Source organism: Scyliorhinus torazame, chromosome 14 (genome assembly GCF_047496885.1).
Source record: "Scyliorhinus torazame isolate Kashiwa2021f chromosome 14, sScyTor2.1, whole genome shotgun sequence".
Classification (NCBI taxonomy): Eukaryota; Metazoa; Chordata; class Chondrichthyes; order Carcharhiniformes; family Scyliorhinidae; genus Scyliorhinus; species Scyliorhinus torazame.
Window position 1 is genome coordinate 214384426 of NC_092720.1, and position 20515 is coordinate 214404940.

The following is a 20515-nucleotide window of genomic DNA, read 5'->3' on the forward strand; positions in this document are numbered from 1 at the left end:
AGCCGAGGAGGCAATTTGTCCCATTTGTCTTGATTTCTTCACTGATCCGGTTTCACTGGGCTGTGGACACAACTTCTGCCGCTCCTGTATCACTCAGTGTTGGGAAAAGAGGGAAACAAACTCCTGCCCGGAATGTAGAATGAAATTGACAGAAGGAAACCTCAGGGCCAATCGGATCTTAGTGAACCTGGCTGAGAAAGCTCGAAAATTAAAGCTGAATGGGAAAGAGAAGGAAAGTAAACTTCACTGTGAGGAACATCAGGAAGAACTGAAGCTGTTTTGTGAAACTGACAAGAAATTGATCTGTGTGATTTGTAGAGATTCGCGGGAACACAGAGAGCACAGCTTCATCCCGATTAAAGAAGCTGTTGAAATCTACAAGGTAAAAGGGAACAGATTTGATCCCCTGATTATCTGATCACATTTTCAGGGTCTAACACTTTTATTTTCTGTTTTTCCTTCTCTCAATTCCAGGATGGGGTGAAATCTTCCCTGGATTCTCTCACCGAGAAGAAATTGACGGTTCTAGAATTGGAGCAGAAACAGAAAAGGAAGATTTCCCAAATTAGGGTAAAGCCTCCCTGTAGATTTGTGAAATTTGATTAGTTTTGTTTTGATTTTAATGCGGAATGTTTTAACTTTTCAATTTGCAGGAGCAGTCGGTCAGCCTGCAGAGCCACATCACACCCGAGTTCACAGAAAGGCACCAGATTCTCACCGAGAAAGAGCAGCGTCTAATCCGAGACCTCGGGGAGGACGAGGAACAAATTCTAAATACAATGCAGAAAAATCTTTGAGAACTCCAGGAGAATTTAAAATCTATTGAGGAGAAACTTTCAGAATTGCAGAAGCAGCTGAAGCAAACAGACAGAGTGACATTCCTCAAGGTGAGCGAGTGTATTTCAGTGAAGATGTGCATTCACAACATGACAGTTGAGAAGCTCGAAGGAAACGCAGCCATTTCACAATGATGTGAAACTGATTTAAACGTTCCGATTGTTTTGTCAATTCTGGGTGGGTCTCCTATTGGTGCCAAACTATTCATTCTCCCAAAGTATCTAGAGAATCCTGGATATCGCTGCAAAATCCCAGGAAATGATTCATCGCGATGTTCACACTTACCTCGCAATTAATTGTTATTAAGTGTCTTCCACTGATGAGATGTGCCAAGTGTGTTAACCTAGTCACTGGGTGGTAAGTAGTGGTTTGTTTGCTTGTCCCTTCTTGATTCCAGCTCTCACTGCTGGCTCGCAGTATAACTATTACCAGGTGAGTGTGTCAGTCTCGCCTGCCAGCACATTAAAGACAGTTACATGGGCAGGGTGGGTATAGAGGGATATGGGCCATATGCAGGCAAGTGGGACGAGCTAAGTGATAGAAACTGGGCGGCATGGACCAGCTGGGCCGATGGGGCTGTAAAATTCTATGACATAGCCTCTTCATTAGCAAGCCCCAAGTAGTGCCGGTTCTTCGTGGGCCCAGGCTAAACTACAGGTTCTCAGGGGAGGTCTGACCCCCAGATCCGTGGCATACAGGTCTCAGGAGTGGGGTTATGCACTAGGGCCCACGGACCACACCCTCACTGCCTTATGGGTGTCTCCAGACAGAAGAAGTAAACCCTGTCAGAAAACTCTGACCGGAAATTCAGCGTGGAGACCCGTGCGCTGTACCCTGTCAACTATCAGGCAGCTTTCCAGCAATTCCTTCAGTAGAGCTGATGCCAAGCTGTTTTATCTTTTCCTTTGGACATTGCTAACAATGTCAAAACATAGATCCTGGTGCTTTGGGAACTCAGGGTCTCCACACTATTTGCCCAGCACTTCCATGAACTTACTGTAAATAAAGCTGAGGGTGACTTATAAGCTCAGGGACTTTTATTTTGGAACGGCGGAAGCAGCGGAGGAGTTTGCGAAGGCAGAAGGACTGTGGCAGAACTGACAAATTGAGAAATGGCCATGTGCCGATGTAACCTCATGACTGTATTTTCTTCTTTTTTTGTATCACTGCGCGCGGGTGTAGAGGCTAAAGGAGCAATGTGGTATATATTTGGACAAGGGAAGGGATGGGACTTCCACTCGAAATGAGGGCTCTTTGGGGTGTAGGTGGCTATGCGGGGTTTGTGTGCTAAAAGGGGATCTCTGGGCTTTCCTGGGGCCGGGCAAGGGGGAAAGGGACCTGGGCAGGGGCCTCCACGCTGGCCGGTTTAAGCCGGCCAGTGAACGTGAGTGAGGTGGGGGGAGGGGCTGCGGCCATCGGAGCCTGGCAGAAAGGGTCCGAGTGGTCTAGCCGGGGTGGAAAGTTGGGGGGGAAGGAACCGAGGTTGGGAGGAGGAGTTTTACAAGAGGCAGTGGACGGGAGGAGCTGGAGACTTGGGGGGGGGGGGGCGGGGGGGGGGGGGGGGTGTACAACTCTTGGGTATCATGTACGGTACTCTTTCAGAGGCTGGATGGCGTTGAGTGTAGGGGGGGAGGGGGAGTGGACTCTATAGGTCAATGGTGACCATGGGCGGTCCCGGACTCCTTTTTCTTTTTCTCCTTTGTTTTTTGTTTCCACCGTGGGAGGGTTTGGTTTACTGGATGCATATATTGACAGGTGGGCCGTTGTTAGGGGTGGTGGGAGGATGGGATCATTGGTATTGTTAAGGGGATTGATTTTGTATTTGTTACCATTTACTGTTTGTGGGTGGGGTGTAAATGTTTGAAGGAAAATGTGAAAATGTAGAATAAAAAAATATTTTAAAAAAACTTACTGTAAATAAAGGTTTGTGCCTCAACATATCCAGGATATAAAAATAGTCATTTTATACAAACGCAAAGGAAATCATAGCAATTGCAACAATTACCGAAGCACATTTTGTGAAGTATTATTTGGAATGCCTTTTATTTTACTCTTTCACAGATCATGGACCTTGCTGACTGGGCCTAGATATTTCATTGGCATAGACTCCCTATAGAGCAGAAGGAGGCCATTTGGGCTATCGAGTCTGCACCGACCCTCTGAAAGAGCACTCCACCCTGGTACACGCCCTCACCATATCCCCGTAACCCCATCTGACATTTTGGACACAAAGGGGTAATTTGCAGGTTAAGAGGATTTCCCATGCTAAATTGCCCATCATTATCCAAAGGTTAGGTGGGGTTATATGGTTGTGGGGATAGGGGTGGGGGGTAGCCTTGGTGGGATGCTCTTTCAGCGGGCCTGTCCAGACTCGCTGGGCCGAATGGCCTCCTTCTGCACTGCAGGGATTCTATGATTCTATCATTCCTTGTCTGCAGCAATAGGAATTGTCAATTCTTAGCAGCTTGTAACAATGTGAGTGTCATTTCTGTTTCTGGATATAGACAGTCATCTCTGTCAACTCAGATTTGTGTTTTGTTTATTTCAGGTGGAAGCATCTCGGAAGAGGAGGCAAGATGCGAACTTTACTGAAAGTCTAACAAATTGGTTAAAATAACACAGAGAATTGTTTTTGGTCGATTTAAAGTCACTTTGAGCAGCAGCAAATGCAACATCATTATTCAGAGGGGGAGTGAGAGAGAGGCCAAGCATCTACAGGCCAATTAGCCTGACATCATCAGTGACATGCTAGAATTTCTTATTGAGGAGCTGTTTCCAAGACACTGAGAAAAGCACCATATGATTAGGTGGAGTCATCATGCTGTTATAAAAATGTTTGTTACGGTTATTGGAGTTTTAGGAGGAAGCAACTAACAGGGTAGATGAAGGGAAACCAACAAATGAAATATATTTTACTTTCAAAAGCTATTTTGACTAGGTAAGCACTCATAATGTTGCTATCCTGCAACTCAAAGCTACCTGGTGCACTCAAAGCAACCCAGCATGCTCAAAGCTATCTAGTGACCTCAAAGCTATACAATTCATTCAAAGCTATCCAATATGCTGAAAGATATCCAGTGCACTCAAAGCTATCTAATATGTTCAGAGTAACCCAATGCATTTAAAGCTATCCAATGTGCTCAACGTTATACAATGCATTCAAAGCTATCCAATATGCTCAAAGGTATCCAGTGTGCTCAAAGATATCATTATGCTCAAAGCTATCTAATATGCTCAGAATAATCCAATGCACTCAAAGCTATCTAATGTGCTATACAATGCACTCAAAGTTACTTATTACATGCAGAGTAATCCAACGCATGCAGAATAATCCAATACATTCAAAGCTATCCAATGTGCTCAAAGCTATACAGTGGACTCAAAACTTCCAATAAGCTCAAAGGTATCCAGCACACTCAAAGATAGTTAGTATGCTCAAAGCTATCTCATACTCTCAAAATAATCCAATGTACTCAAAGCTATTTAATGTGCTCAAAGCTACCCTATGTCCTCAAAGCTATCGAGCATGCGCAAAGCTTTCCAGCATACTCAAAGCTATCCAATATATTCAAAGCTATATGACATGCTAAAAGCTATCCAACGAGCTAAACCTTATCCATTGCATGCAAAGCTATCCAATACACTCAATAATCTACATTAAACATAGAAAGAAATTAATAATTTCAATAATATCTGAATTTATTCAGCTTTTCAATTAAGTCCCAAAACTCTTTCCACTATACAGTACATGCTTGAGAGCACCACCGGATCCCCATCAGTTCTGAAGCCATTTATTCTTTCCACATGCACCCTGCCTTACCCACCCAACCCACTGCCCCCCGCCACCCTCCCCCCCCCCTCACCCCCGCACTCCGAGCCCGACAATCGCAGACTCTGGACACTCTCTCTCATCTCAATCAAAGGTTCTAAACTCTGCCCCTCCAGTCTCCAAACTCTTCCCCCTCTCTCCCTCCATTCACCAGACTCTATACACCCCTCCCTGCAGTCTCCAAACTCTTTATCCCCTTCCTCCAGTCTCCAAATTCTTCCTCTGTACTTCCATTGTCTATGAGGTGTCCAAATGTTTAAGTAATGTTGCTAATTGCAAATATTTGAGCGTGGCAGTTTGGGGCGAATGGTGACATTGCTGTCAGTTATGTTACTGCAATGTCAAATGAGAGATAAATGATTGCTTTTGAACACAATTGATGTCAAAGGATGGCTAAATGTGTGAGCATAACTGAAGTTAATTGATAGCTAAATAAATACTTTTGAGCACAATTGATGCCAAATGAGTTAAAACAAACTCAGTTGAATGCAAATGATGTCAAGATTTGCAGATAGGGTGTGGCCCCATCTATATCAATGACTGAGGTGAAAGGACTGAGAATAATCCAGATATCTAGCAATATTTAGGTCTGCTAGCCATGCAAAGTTAGCTAAGACAGACTGTGATGAGGACACAAAAAGGCTGCAAAGGGAAATAAACCGGTTAGGTGAGTGGGCTATAAGTGTATAATGGATAAGTGTATAGTGGAGTATAATGTGTAGAAATGAAATATTATTAACTTTGATAGAAAAATAGAAAGCAGAATATTTTAATATATGGTGGGGAACTTTTAAATGCTGATGTTTACAGGGACTTGAGTACATAAAATGCAGACAGTTAGCATTCAGCTACAGCAAGCAATTAGGAAAACAAATTGAATATTGGCTTTTATCGCAAGGGACTGGAGGGCAAGAGCAAGGGGGGTTTACTTCAATTTTATGGAGTTCAGGTGAGACCACTCCTGAATACTGAGCATAGCTTGAGGCTTTTTCATCATGAAGGATAAACTTGCCATGGAGGCAAGTTCAGTAGGTTGATTCCTGGAATGAATCCTGGGCCAGCACGGTAGCATACTGGTTAACATAGTTGCTTCACAGCGCCAGGCTCCCAGGTTCGATTCCCAGCTTGGGTCACTGTCTGCAGAGTCTGCACGTTCTCCCCCTGTGTGCGTGGGTTTCCTCCGGGTGCTCCGGTTTCCTCCAACAGTCCAAAGATGTGCAGGTTAGGTGGATTGCAATGCTAAATTGCTCTTAGTGTCCAAAAAATAAAGGTTGTGGGGGATTACTGGGTTGCGGGGAAGGTGGGGGTGTGGGCTTGGGTAGGGTGCTCTTACCAAGGGCCGGTGCAGACTCGATGGGCCGAATGATCTCCTTCTGTACTGTAAATTCTATCTGTGTAGTGACAGTGTTATCCAAGGTGAGAGAGTTCGTAGATTGGGCTTATCCAGACTTCAGGGGCGCGATTCTCCGACCCCCCGCCGGGTCGGAGAATCGCCGGGGGCTGGCGTGAAACCCGCGCCCGCCGTGTCCCGAATTCTCCGCCATCAGAGAATCGGCGGGGGCGGGCATCGCGGCGCTCCGGTCGGCGGACTCCCCCGGCGATTCTCCGGCCCGCCAGCCGGCGTGGATTGAACCACCTACCGTACCGGCGGGAGCAGACGGCGCGGGTGGGCTCCGGGGTCCTGGGGGGTGCACGGCGATCTGGCCCCGGGGGGTCCCCCCACGGTGGCCTGGCCCACGATCGGGGCCCACTGATCGGCGGGCGGGCCTCTGCCGTGGGGGCACTCATTTTCTTCCGCCTTCGCCATGGTCTCCACTATGGCGGAGACGGAAGAGACCCCCTCCACTGCGCATGCACGGGGATGCCGTGAGCGTCCGCTGGTGCTCCCGCGCATGCGTCGCCCGGCGAAGTCCTTTCGGCGCCGGCTGGCGTCGCGCCAAAGGCCTTTCCCGCCAGCCGGCGGGGCGGAAATCACTCCGGCGCAGGCCTAGCCCCTCAAGGTGAGGGCTTGGCCCCTAAAGGTGTGGAGAATTCCGCACCTTTAGGGGCGGCCCGACGCCGGAGTGGTTCCCGCCACTCCATCCCGCCGGGAACCCCCCGCCCCGCCGGGTAGGGGAGAATCCCGGCCCAGAAGATTGAGAGATGATCCCGTTTAAACTTTTGTTATTCCAAAGGGGCCTTGAGAATTTAGACCCTCAAAAGTTGATTCCACTGGCTCCGAATTCTGGAACGGGTTTGGTTAGTCTCAGGATAAAGTATTTCTTATTTAAGACTGAGATGACGAGGAATTTCTTCACTCAGCATATTGGGAACATTTGGATTCCTGGAGCCACGAAAGTTGAGCCTGCTCAATTGTTAAGTTTATGCACAGTTCAGGTCGGCAGAAATGCGGACTCTGGGAGAGACAAGTGTGATGGGAATCACGAACATCAGTGAGACGGAGGTCAAAGGTCAGCGAGAATCTTATTGAATGGTGGAGCAGACAAGTTGATTTGATTTGATTTGATTTATTATTGTCACATGTATTAGTATACAGTGAAAAGTACTGTTTCTTGCATGCTGTACAAACAATGCATACCGTACATAGGGAAGGAAGGAGAGACTGCAGAATGTAATGTTACAGTCATTGCGAGGGTGTAGAGAAAAGATCAACTTAATACGAGGTGATACGAGTTGCCATGCGGCCTCCCAATGCTCCTATTTCTCTGCTCTCACATTATCCATTTTAGGATTAGTAACGATATAAATGAACTGTCACTAGCAAATGGTGAGATCTACATCGAAAAATTCACCGGTCCTTTCCAGTACTCAGTGTGGATAGAGTTGCTGGATGCTATTAAACCTGGTAAGACTTCTTTCCGTTCCTGTTTCCTGCGTTTAATCTGATAGTTATGCACAGATATCAATTAGAATATCTTCATGTGCTAATTGGACACAAACCAACACAGTTACAAGCAGCAGTGAATGAAAATAATAATTCATTCACAAAGGCCATCTTCCAAACACCGTCACCATCAACGTATCAGCTGAAACTGTCAGCTCCCTAAACATCCCCAATACAGGGATCGGGATTCTCCCCTACCCGGCGGGGGAATCCGGCGGGATGGAGTGGCGGGAACCACTCCGGCGTCGGGCCAGCTGGCGCCGAAAGGACTTCGCCGGGCGGCGCATGCGCGGGAGCGTCAACGGCCACTCACGGCATCCCCGCACATGCACAGTGGAGGGGGTCTCTTCCGCCTCCGCCATAGTGAAAACCATGGCGAAGGCGGAAGAAAAAGAGTGCCCCCATGGCACAGGCCCGCCCGCCAATCGGTTGGCCCCGATCGTGGGCCAAGCCACCGTGGGGGCACCCCCCCGGGGCCAGATCACTCCGTGCCCCCCCCCCCCAGGACCCCGGAGCCTGCCCGCGCCGTCTGCTCCCGCCAGTAAGGTAGGTGGTTCAATCTCCGGGCCGGAGAATCGCCAGGGGGAGCCCGCCGACCGGCGCGGCGCGATTGCCGCCCCCGCCGACTCTCTGGTAGCGGAGAATTTGGGACACAGCGGGGGCGAGATTCACGCCAGCCCCCGGCGATTCTCCGACCCGGCGGGAGGTCGGAGAATCGCGCCCAGGAACTCTCAGATGAAGCTCTGTCTCCAGAACCCATCGATACTTTACAAACTTCAGCAAGTGGAAACTCCGCCATCCCCAGCTGAACCTTTCCTCCTCTACAATCCTCATCCTCCTGATACATCTCCACCTTGTGTCCCAGACGCATGTCCATGACCAAGGCCGATGATGGGACGATATTTAGTTTTAAACTGAGCCCCCATTTCCGGTTTTTGTTCATTTTCTTATCTCTATCCACAGAGAGTTGCCCAGTGCTGAGGAGGGTGAGTGTAATGTTTGATATTTGCAGAAGCTGTGCCCTCCCTCTGTAGAATCATAGAATTCCCACAGTATAGAAGGAGGCCATTAGGCCTATCAAATCTGCACTGACTCTCTGAAAGAACACCCCACCTAGAGTCAGGCCCCCACCCGATCTCCGTGACCCCAACTTAATTTCTGGACACTAAGGGCAACTTATCATGGCCAGTCCACCTAACCTGCACATGTTTGGACAGTGGGAGGAAAACAGAGCACCCGGAGGAAACCCACGCAGACACAGGGAGAACGTACTAACTCCACACAGGCAGTCACCTGGGGTCGGAATTGAACCTGGGTCCCTGGTGCTCTGAGGCAACAGTGCTAATCTCTGTGCCACCGTGCCACCCAGTGGAGACACTGGAAGTCCCAGTGTTTTCTGCTGTTGTCAGATTCTTATTTTCTCCACTGTGGATGGCTGAGTTACATGTAGGAGAACAGGAACCCAAATCAGAAATGGTGAAATTAGGAGGAAAATGTTCCGCCATCACCAGCAAGACACCCCGAGTGTGTCTAGCCTTTAAATTGACCCCCAGAGAGTCTCTCCTCCGATCCCCAGTGAGTCTCTCCCCACGATCCCCAGTGAGTCTCTCCCCCCCGATCCCCAGTGAGTCTCCCCCGATCCCCAGTGAGTCTCTCCCCTGAACACCAGTGAGTCTCCCCCTCCGATCCCCAGTGAGTCTCTCCCCCAATCCCCAGTGAGTCTCTCCCCCCGAACCCCAGTGAGTCTCTCCCCCCGATCCCCAGTGAGTCTCTCCCCACGATCCCCAGTGAGTCTCCCCCTGATCCCCAGTGAGTCTCCCCCGATCCCCAGTGAGTCTCTCCCCCACGAACCCCAGTGAGTCTCTCCCCCCGATCCCCAGTGAGTCTCCCCCGATCCCCAGTGAGTCTCTCCCCGATCCCCAGTGAGTCTCCTCCGATCCCGAGTGAGTCTCCCCGATACCCAGTGAGTCTCCCCCCGATCCCCAGTGAGTCTCTCCCCCGATCCCCAGTGAGTCTCCCCCCCGATTCCCAGTGAGTCTCTCCCCCGATCCCCAGTGAGTCTCTCCCCCGATCCCCAGTGAGTCTCTCCCCGAACCCCAGTGAGTCCCTCCCCCGATCCCCAGTGAGTCTCTCCCCCGATCCCCAGTGTGTTTCTCCCCCCGATCACCAGTGAGTCTCTCCCCCCCGATTCCCAGTGTGTCTCTCCCCGAACCCCAGTGAGTCTCTCCCCCGATCCCCAGTGAGTCTCCCTCCCGATCCCCAGTGTGTCTCTCCCCAAACCCCAGTGAGTCTCTCCCCCCGATCCCCAGTGAGTCTCTCCCCCGATCCCCAGTGAGTCTCCCCCCCGATCCCCAGTGAGTTTCTCCCCAGATCCCCAGTGAGTCTCTCCCCGATCCCCAGTGAGTCTCTCCCCCCAATCCCCAGTGTCTCTCTCCCCGAACCCCAGTGTGTCTCTCCCCCCGATCCCCAGTGAGTCTCTCCCCCGATCCTCAGTGAGTCTCTCCCCACGATCCCCAGTGAGTCTCTCCCCCCCGAAACCCAGTGAGTCTCCCCCGATCCCCAGTGAGTCTCTCCCCCGAACACCAGTGAGTCTCCCCCTCCGATCCCCAGTGAGTCTCTCCCCCAATCCCCAGTGAGTCTCTTCCCCCGAACCCCAGTGAGTCTCTCCCCCCGATCCCCAGTGAGTCTCTCCCCACGATCCCCAGTGAGTCGCCCCCTGATCCCCAGTGAGTCTCCCCCGATCCCCAGTGAGTCTCTCCCCCACGAACCCCAGTGAGTCTCTCCCCCCGATCTCCAGTGAGTCTCCCCCGATCCCCAGTGAGTCTCTCCCCCCGATCCCCAGTGAGTCTCTCCCCCACGAACCCCAGTGAGTCTCTCCCCCCGATCTCCAGTGAGTCTCCCCCGATCCCCAGTGAGTCTCTCCCCGATCCCCAGTGAGTCTCCTCCGATCCCGAGTGAGTCTCCCCGATACCCAGTGAGTCCCCCCCCGATCCCCAGTGAGTCTCTCCCCCGATCCCCAGTGAGTCTCCCCCCCGATTCCCAGTGAGTCCCTCCCCCGATCCCCAGTGAGTCTCTCCCCAGATCCCCAGTGAGTCTCCCACCCGATCCCCAGTGTGTTTCTCCCCCGATCACCAGTGAGTCTCTCCCCCCGATCCCCAGTGTGTCTCTCCCCGAACCCCAGTGAGTCTCTCCCCCGATCCCCAGTGAGTCTCCCCCCCGATCCCCAGTGTGTCTCTCCCCGATCCCCAGTGAGTCTCTCCCCCCGATCCCCAGTGAGTCTCTCCCCCGATCCCCAGTGAGTCTCCCCTCCGATCCCCAGTGAGTTTCTCCCCAGATCCCCTGTGAGTCTCTCCCCCCAATCCCCAGTGTCTCTCTCCCCGAACCCCAGTGTGTCTCTCCCCCCGATCCCCAGTGAGTCTCTCCCCCGATCCTCAGTGAGTCTCTCCCCTCGATCCCCAGTGAGTCTCTCCCCCCCGATTCCCAGTGAGACTCTCCCCCGATCCCAAGTGAGTCTCTCCCCAATCCCCAGTGACTCTCTCCTCGATCCCCAGTGAGTCTCCCCCCTGATCCCCAGTGAGTCTCTCCCCCCGATCCCCAGTGAGTCTCTCCCCGATCCCCAGTGTGTCTCCCCCGATCCCCAGTGAGTCTCTGCACGATCCCCAGTGAGTATCTCCCCTGATCCCCAGTGAGTCTCTCCCCCGATCCCCTGTGAAACTCTCCCCCCGATCCCCAGTGAGTCTCCCCCGATCCCCAGTGAGTCTCTCCCCCCGATTCCCAGTGAGTCACTCCTGCTCCCCAGTGAGTCTGTCCCCGCGATTCCCAGTGAGTCTCTCCCCCCGATCCCCAGTGAGTCTCTCCCCCCGATCCCCAGTGCGTCTCCCCGATCCCCAGTGAGTCTCTCCCCGCGATTCCCAGTGAGTCTCTCCCCGATCCCCGTGAGTCTGTCCCCGCGATTCCCAGTGAGTCTCTCCCCCCGATCCCCAGTGAGTCTCTCCCCCCGATCCCCAGTGAGTCTCCCCCCGATCCCCAGTGAGTCTCTCCCCGATCCCCAGTGAGTCTCTCCCCCCGATCCCCAGTGAGTCTCTCCCCCCGATCCCCAGTGAGTCTCTCACCGATACCCAGTGAGTCTCCCCCCGATCCCCAGTGAGTCTCTCCCCCATCCCCAGTGATGGGGACTTGGAGTATAGTGTTCAATTCTGGTCGCCACACTACCAGAAGGATGTGGAGGCTTTAGAGAGGGTGCAGAAGAGATTTACCAGAATGTTGCCTGGTATGGAGGGCATAAGCTATGAGGAGCGATTGAATAAACTCGGTTTGTTCTCACTGGAACGAAGGAGGTTGAGGGGCGACCTGATAGAGGTATACAAAATTATGAGGGGCATAGACAGAGTGGATAGTCAGAGGCTTTTCCCCAGGGTAAAGGGGTCAATTACTAGGGGGCATAGGTTTAAGGTGAGAGGGGCAAAGTTTAGAGTAGATGTACGAGGCAAGTTTTTTACGCAGAGGGTAGTGGGTGCCTGGAGCTCACTACCGGAGGAGGTAGTGGAGGCAGGGACGATAGGGACATTTAAGGGGCATCTTGACAAATATATGAATAGGATGGGAATAGAAGGATATGGACCCAGGAAGTGTAGAAGATTGTAGTTTAGTCGGGCAGTATGGTCGGCACGGGCTTGGAGGGCCGAAGGGCCTGTTCCTGTGCTGTACATTTCTTTGTTCTTTGTTTGTTCTTTGAGTCTCCCCCCGATCACCAGTGTGTCTCCCCGATCCACAGTGAGTCTCCCCCCCGATCCCCATTGAGTCTCTCCCCGATCCCCAGTGAGTCTCCCCACAATCCCCAGTGAGTCTCACCCCGATCCCCAGTGAGTCTCCCCTCGATCACCAGTGAGTCTCTCCCCCCGATCCCCAGTGAGTCTCCCCCGATCCCCAGTGAGTCTCTCCCCGATCCCCAGTGAGTCTCTCCCCCGATCACCAGTGAGTCTCTCCCCGATCCCCAGTGAGTCTCACCCCACGATCCCCAGTGACTCTGTCCCCCATCCCGTGACTCTGTCCTCAACCCCAGTGATCACTCCCCGATCTCCAGTGAGTCTCTACCCGATCTCCAGTCAGTCTCTCCCCGATCCCCAGTGAGTCTCCCCCCGATCACCAGTGAGTCTCTCCCCCCGATCCCCAGTGAGTCTCTCCCCTCGATCCCCAGTGAGTCTCTCCCCCCAATCCCAAGTGAGTCTCCCCCCGATCCCCAGTGAGTTTCTCCCCCGATCCCCAATGAGTCTCTCCCCCGATCCTCAGTGAGTCTCTCCCCCGATCACCAGTGAGTCTCTCCCCCCGATTCCCAGTGAGTCTCTCCCCCGAACCCCAGTGAGTCTCTCCCCCCCGATTCCCAGTGAGACTCTCCCCCGATCCCCAGTGACTCTCTCCCCGATCCCCAGTGAGTCTCCCCCCGATCCCCAGTGAGTCTCTCCCCCCGATCCCCAGTGAGTCTCTCCCCGATCACCAGTGAGTCTCCCCCAATCCCCACTGAGTCTCTCCCCGATCCCCAGTGAGTCTCCCCCCGATCCCCAGTGAGTCTCCCCCCGATCCCCAGTGAGTCTCTGCACAATCCCCAGTGAGTCTCTCCCCCGATCTCCAGTGAGTCTCTCCCCCGATCCCCAGTGAGTCTCCCCCCGATCCCCAGTGAGTATCTCCCCCGATCCCCAGTGAGTCTCTCCCCCGATCCCCAGTGAGTCTCCCCCCAATCCCCAGTGAGTCTCCCCCCCGATCCCCAGTGAGTCTCTCCCCGATCCCCAGTGAGTCTCCCCCCAATCCCCAGTGAGTCTCACCCCGATCCCCAGTGAGTCTCCCCTCGATCACCAGTGAGTCTCTCCCCCCGATCCCCAGTGAGTCTCCCCCGATCCCCAGTGAGTCTCTCCCCGATCCCCAGTGAGTCTCTCCCCCGATCCCCAGTGAGTCTCTCCCCGATCCCCAGTGAGTCTCACCCCACGATCCCCAGTGACTCTGTCCCCCATCCCGTGACTCTGTCCTCAACCCCAGTGATCACTCCCCGATCTCCAGTGAGTCTCTACCCGATCTCCAGTCAGTCTCTCCCCGATCCCCAGTGAGTTTCCCCCCGATCACCAGTGAGTCTCTCCCCCCGATCCCCAGTGAGTCTCTCCCCTCGATCCCCAGTGAGTCTCTCCCCCCCGATCCCAAGTGAGTCTCCCCCCGATCCCCAGTGAGTTTCTCCCCCGATCCCCAATGAGTCTCTCCCCCGATCCTCAGTGAGTCTCTCCCCCGATCACCAGTGAGTCTCTCCCCCCGATTCCCAGTGAGTCTCTCCCCCGAACCCCAGTGAGTCTCTCCCCCCCGATTCCCAGTGAGACTCTCCCCCGATCCCCAGTGACTCTCTCCCCGATCCCCAGTGAGTCTCCCCCCGATCCCCAGTGAGTCTCTCCCCCCGATTCCCAGTGAGTCTCTCCCCGATCACCAGTGAATCTCCCCCAATCCCCACTGAGTCTCTCCCCGATCCCCAGTGAGTCTCCCCCCGATCCCCAGTGAGTCTCCCCCTGATCCCCAGTGAGTCTCTGCACAATCCCCAGTGAGTCTCTCCCCCGATCTCCAGTGAGTCTCTCCCCCGATCCCCAGTGAGTCTCCCCCCGATCCCCAGTGAGTATCTCCCCCGATCCCCAGTGAGTCTCTCCCCCGATCCCCAGTGAGTCTCCCCCCAATCCCCAGTGAGTCTCTGCACGATACCCAGTGAGTATCTCCCCCGATCCCCAGTGAGTCTCTCCCCCGATCCCCAGTGAGTCTCTCCCCCGATCCCCAGTGAGTCTCTCCCCCGATCCCCAGTGAGTCTCTGCACGATACCCAGTGAGTATCTCCCCCCGATCCCCAGTGAGTATCTCTCCCCGATCCCCAGTGAGTCTCCCCCCGATCCCCAGTGAGTCTCTGCACGATACCCAGTGAGTATCTCCCCCGATCCCCAGTGAGTATCTCCCCCGATCCCCAGTGAGTCTCTCCCCCGATCCCCAGTGATTCTCTCCCCCCGTTCCCCAGTGAGTCTCCCCCGATCCCCAGTGAGTCTCTCCCCCCGATTCCCAGTGAGTCTCTCCCCGATCCCCAGTGAGTCTGTCCCCGCGATTCCCAGTGAGTCTCTCCCCGCTCCCCAGTGAGTCTGTCCCCGCGATTCCAAGGGAGTCTCTCCCCCCGATCCCCAGTGAGTCTGTCCCCGCGATTCCCAGTGAGTCTCTCCCCCCCGATTACCAGTGAGCCTCTCCCCCCGATCCCCAGTGAGTCTCCCCCCGATCCCCAGTGAGTCTCTCCCCGACCCCCAGTGAGTCTCTCCCCCCGATCCCCAGTGAGTCTCTCCCCTGATCCCCAGTGAGTCTCTCCCCGATCCCCAATTAGTCTCTCCCCCCGATCCCCAGTGAGTCTCTCACCGATCCCCAGTGAGTCTCCCCCCGATCCCCAGTGAGTCTCCCCCCGATCCCCAGTGAGTATCTCCCCCGATCCCCAGTGAGTCTCTCCCCCGATCCCCAGTGAGTCTCCCCCCAATCCCCAGTGAGTCTCTGCACGATACCCAGTGAGTATCTCCCCCCGATCCCCAGTGAGCCTCCCCCCGATCCTCAGTGAGTCTCTGCACGATACCCAGTGAGTATCTCCCCCGATCCCCAGTGAGTCTCTCCCCCGATCCCCAGTGAGTCTCTCCCCCGATCCCCAGTGAGTCTCTCCCCGATCCCCAGTGAGTCTCTGCACGATACCCAGTGAGTATCTCCCCCGATCCCCAGTGAGTATCTCCCCCGATCCCCAGTGAGTATCTCCCCCGATCCCCAGTGAGTCTCTCCCCGATCCCCAGTGAGTCTCTCCCCCCGTTCCCCAGTGAGTCTCCCCCGATCCCCAGTGAGTCTCTCCCCCCGATTCCCAGTGAGTCTCTCCCCGATCCCCAGTGAGTCTGTCCCCGCGATTCCCAGTGAGTCTCTCCCCGCTCCCCAGTGAGTCTGTCCCCGCGATTCCAAGGGAGTCTCTCCCCCGATCCCCAGTGAGTCTGTCCCCGCGATTCCCAGTGAGTCTCTCCCCCCGAGTCCCAGTGAGTCTCTCCCCCCGATCCCCAGTGAGTCTCCCCCCGATCCCCAGTGAGTCTCTCCCCGACCCCCAGTGAGTCTCTCCCCCCGATCCCCAGTGAGTCTCTCCCCTGATCCCCAGTGAGTCTCTCCCCGATCCCCAATGAGTCTCTCCCCCCGATCCCCAGTGAGTCTCTCACCGATCCCCAGTGAGTCTCCCCCCGATCCCCAGTGAGTCTCCCCCCGATCCCCAGTGAGGCTCCCCGATCCACAGTGAGTCTCCCACCGATCCCCAGTGAGTCTCTCCCCCCATCCCCAGTGAGTCACCCCCCCGATCCCCAGTGAGTCTCTCCCCGATCCCCAGTGAGTCTCTCCCCCCGATCCCCAGTGAGTCTCTCCCCTGATCCCCAGTGAGTCTCTCCCCGATCCCCAATGAGTCTTTCCCCCCGATCCCCAGTGAGTCTCTCACCGATCCCCAGTGAGTCTCGCCCCGATCCCCAGTGAGTCTCGCCCCGATCCCCAGTGAGTCTCTCCTCGATCCCCAGTGAGGCTACCCGATCCACAGTGAGTCTCCCACCGATCCCCAGTGAGTCTCTCCCCCGATCCCCAGTGAGTCACCCCCCGATCCCCAGTGAGTCTCTCCCCGATCCCCAGTGAGTCTCTCTCCGATCCCCAGTGAGTCTCCCCCCCCCGATCCCCAGTGAGTCTCTCCCCGATCCCCAATGAGTCTCCCCCCGATCCCCAGTGAGTCTCTCCCCGATCCCCAGTGAGTCTCTCCCCCATCCCCAGTGAGTCTCCCCCCGATCACCAGTGAGTCTCTCCCCGATCACCAGTGAGTCTCTCCCCCCGATCCCCAGTGAGTCTCTCCCCTCGATCCCCAGTGAGTCTCTCCTCCCCCGATCCCCAGTGAGTCTCCCCCCGATCCCCAGTGAGTGTCTCCCCCGATCCCCAGTGAGTCTCTCTCCCGATCCCCAGTGAGTCTCCCCCAATCCCCAGTGAGTCTCTCCCCGATCCCCAGTGAGTCTCTCCCCCGATCCCCAGTGACTCTCTCCCCGATCCCCAGTGAGTCTCACCCCCCGATCCCCAGTGAGTCTCCCCCCGATCACCAGTGAGTCTCCCCCCGATCACCAGTGAGTCTCTCCCCCCGATCCCCAGTGAGTCTCTTCCCTCGGTCCCCAGTGAGTCTCTCCCCCCCGATCCCCAGTGAGTCTCCCCCAATCCCCAGTGAGTCTCTCCCCGATCCCCAGTGAGTCTCTCCCCCGATCCCCAGTGACTCTCTCCCTGATCCCCAGTGAGTCTCACCCCCCGATCCCCAGTGACTCTGTTCCCATCCCGTGACTCTGTCCTCAACCCCAGTGATCACTCCCCGATCTCCAGTGAGTCCCACCCTCCGATCCTGAGTGAGTCTCTCCCCGATCCCCACTGAGTCTCCCCTCGATCTCCAGTGAATCTCTCCACTCGATCCCCAGTGAGTCTCTCCCCCCGATCCCCAGTGAGTCTCTCCCCGATCCCCAGTGAGTCTCTCCCCCGATCCCCAGAGAATCTCTCCCCGATCCCCAGCTAGTCTCACCCCCCGATCCCCAGTGACTCTGTCCCCCATCCCGTGACTCTGTCCTCAACCCAGGTGAGTCACTCCCCGATCCTCAGTGAGTCCCTCCCCCCGATCCCCAGTGAGTCTCTCCCCCCCGATCCCCAGTGAGTCTCTCCCTGATCCCCAGTGAGTCTCTCCCCCCGATCCCCAGTAAGTCTCTCCCCGATCCCCAGTGAGTCTCTCCCCCCGATCCCCAGTGAGCCTCTCCCCCGATCCCCAGTGAGTCTCTCCCCCCGATCCCCTGTGAGCCTCTCCCCCGATCCCCAGTGAGTCTCTCCCCCCGATCCCCAGTGAGTCTCTCCACGATCCCCAGTGAGTCTCTCCCCCCGATTCCCAGTGAATCTTTCCCCGATCCCCAGTGGGTTTCTCCCCGATCCCCAGTGAGTCTCTCCCCGATCCCCAGTGAGTCTCTCCCCCCGATTCCCAGTGAATCTTTCCCCGATCCCCAGTGAGTTTCTCCCCGATCCCCAGTGAGTCTCTTCCCCAATCCCCAGTGAGTCTCTCCCCCCGATCCCCAGTGAGTCTCCCCCGGATTCCCAGTGAATCTTTCCCCGATCCCCAGTGAGTCTCTCTAATTTTCTGCTTTTTCTCCCAGTCCCTGTAACGCTGGATGAGGGAATGGCACATCCCTGGCTCGAGGTGTCTGAGGATTTGAAGAGTTTGAGATTGACCCGAACCCGGACCCAGAGAAGTCTCCAAGACAGTGGGAACAGGTTTACAGACAGGCCATGTGTACTCAGGTCAGAGGGATTCACATCGGGGAGGCATTACTGGGAGGTAGCAGTGAATCGGTACTGGAGTCTGGGAGTAGCTGCAGAGTCCGTGGACAGGGAGAGAGTTGGCCAAGTGAGCCCGGAGACTGGATTCTGGACTATTGGACGCTGTATGGATCAGTTTAATACAAACAGCTCACCTGTATGTCCTCTCCCTGTTGGTCAGATCCCTGGAAGGTGGGAGTTTATCTCAGTTATGAGTCTGGGACAGTTTCATTTTACAACGTGGACACCAAGTCCCATCTCCACACCTTCACTGGGAACAAATTTGCCGGAAAAGTGTATCCTTTCTTTGAAACTTGCGATGAAAAGAAGTGGACTCGAATCTGCTCCGAGTCAGGAAAAGCGGTGGACCCTCAGGCTGGTCACATCATCCCTGATGTCACAATGACTTGACCTCGTGATTAGGGTCAGAGGCAGAGGTCAGGGGTTGGGGGTTATAAACCATCATTGACAACAGGTTGTCACTAAATCTGTTATTTAATTTCTAAATTATACATTCAATATCCCAAACAGACTGTAAATAAAAACAATACAAAGAGAAATGTCAGAAAATAAAAAGTAAATTAAATATCTTGTGTCTCTCCTTCCTTCATTCACTCCCTGCCAAACCCAGGGAGTAAATTCCACAGATTCACCACCATCTGGCTGAAGAAATTCCTCCTCATCTCTGTTTTAAAGGATCATCCCTTTAGTCTGAGGCTGTGTCCTCTGGTTCTAGTTTTTCCTACTAGTCGAAACGTCCTCTCCACATCCACTCTATCCATGCCTTGCAGTATCCTGTAAGTTTCAATAAGATCACCCCTCATCTTTCTAAACTCCAACGAGTACAGACCCAGAGTCCTCAACCGTTCCTCATACGACAAGCTCTTCACCCCAGGGATCATTCTTGTGAACCTCCTCTGGACCCTACCTCCTGCCAGTGGCATCGAAGGTCACCACACTCCCCTCAATTTCCTCTGTGGATCATTTCAGGGCCTCTCAGAGAATTTGTGCGATGTTTCACAGCCCACCGCACATATAGCATCAAGGAGGTCGCCGATGTAATCTACAAGAAAGTAAATCACTCTGTGAGATTTTCACTTGATGAATATAGCCAGGCTGTAGGATTCAATTGGTTTGAAGCTATCTACGGCTTCTCGAGAGTGCAGCAGCTTTGAGGGTTCCAAGGCAGCATGCCATGGGAGTTAATCAACTATAAAGGGTTCCACTGCATCAATCTTCAACCAATGTGTCTGATCAATGGAAGCATATAATGCTGTGTGTGCCAGGTATCCTGGGAGATATCATGACTCATGCATTCTGAGTCACTTCCAGGTGCCTGAGATTTTCAAAGGGCCAGAGTGCCGACACTTGATTGTTGTTTGAGGACATGTCTACCAGCTAGATGGATAAAGAACTGGCTGGGCAACAGGAGACAGAGAGTAGTGGTGGAAGTGCGTGTCTCAAAATGGAGAAAGGTGATTAGTGGTGTTCCACAGGGATCTGTGCTCGGACCACTGTTGTTTGTGATATACATAAATGATCTGGACGAATGTATAGGTGGTCTGATTAGCAAGTTTGCAGATGATACTAAGTTTGGTGGAGTTGCAGATAGCGAGGAGGACTGTCAGAGAATACAGCAAAATAGAGATACATTGGAGAGTTGGGCAGAGAAATGGCAGATGGAGTTCAATCCAGGTAAATGCGAGGTGATGCATTTTGGAAGATCTGATTCAAGAGCGGACAATACGGTCAATGGAAGAGTCCTGGGGAAAATTGATGTACAGAGAGATCTGGGAGTTCAGGCCCATTGTACCCTGAAAGTGGCAACGCAGGTCGATAGAGTGGTCAAGAAGACATACAGCATGCTTGCCTTCATCGGACGGGGTATTGAGTACAAGAGTCAGCAGGTCATGTTACAGTTGTATAGGACTTTGGTTAGGCCACATTTGGAATACTGCGTGCAGTTCTGGTCGCCACATTACCAGAAGGATGTGGATGCTTTAGAGAGGGTGCAGAGGAGATTCACCAGGATGTTGGCTGGTATGGAGGGTGCTAGCTATGAAGAAAGGTTGAGTAGATTAGGATTGTTTTCGTTGGAAAGACGGAGGTTAAGGGGGGAACCTGATTGAGGTCTACAAAATTATGAGAGGTATGGACAGGGTGGATAGCAACAAGCTTTTTCCAAGAGTGGGGGTGTCAATTACAAGGGGTCACGATTTCAAGGTGAGAGGGGGAACGTTTAAGGGAGATGTGCGTGGAAAGTTTTTTACGCAGAGGGTGGTGGGTGCCTGGAACGCTTTGCCAACGGAGGTGGTAGAGGGGGCACGATAGCGTCATTTAAGATGCATCTAGACAGATATATGAACGGGCGGGGGGGAAGTAGATCCTTGGAAAATAGAAGACAGGTTTAGATAAAGGATCTGGATCGGCGCAGGCTGGGAGGGTCGAAGGGCCTGTTCCTGTGCTGTAATTTTCTTTGTTCTTCTTGTTCTTTGTTCTTCTGTGTCAGCCTCAGAGTGCTTCAGGGGAGAGGTACAATGCAGCTCACAGATCCACATGGTCCCTAATCGAGCAGAGCAT

General features: G+C 54.1%; 1 protein-coding gene across 1 annotated transcript in view; it reads left to right on the forward strand.

Moving 5' to 3' along the window:
- The window catches only part of LOC140389154 (uncharacterized), a 181570-nt gene that overhangs the window by 111189 nt on the left and 49866 nt on the right, over positions 1-20515 (forward strand). Inside the window, exons 15-17 of the mRNA XM_072473313.1 lie at positions 319-382; positions 3386-3444; positions 7396-7511. Of these exons, the coding sequence (XP_072329414.1) occupies positions 319-382; positions 3386-3444; positions 7396-7511 (239 nt within the window). The remainder of the gene's footprint in view (positions 1-318; positions 383-3385; positions 3445-7395; positions 7512-20515) is intronic.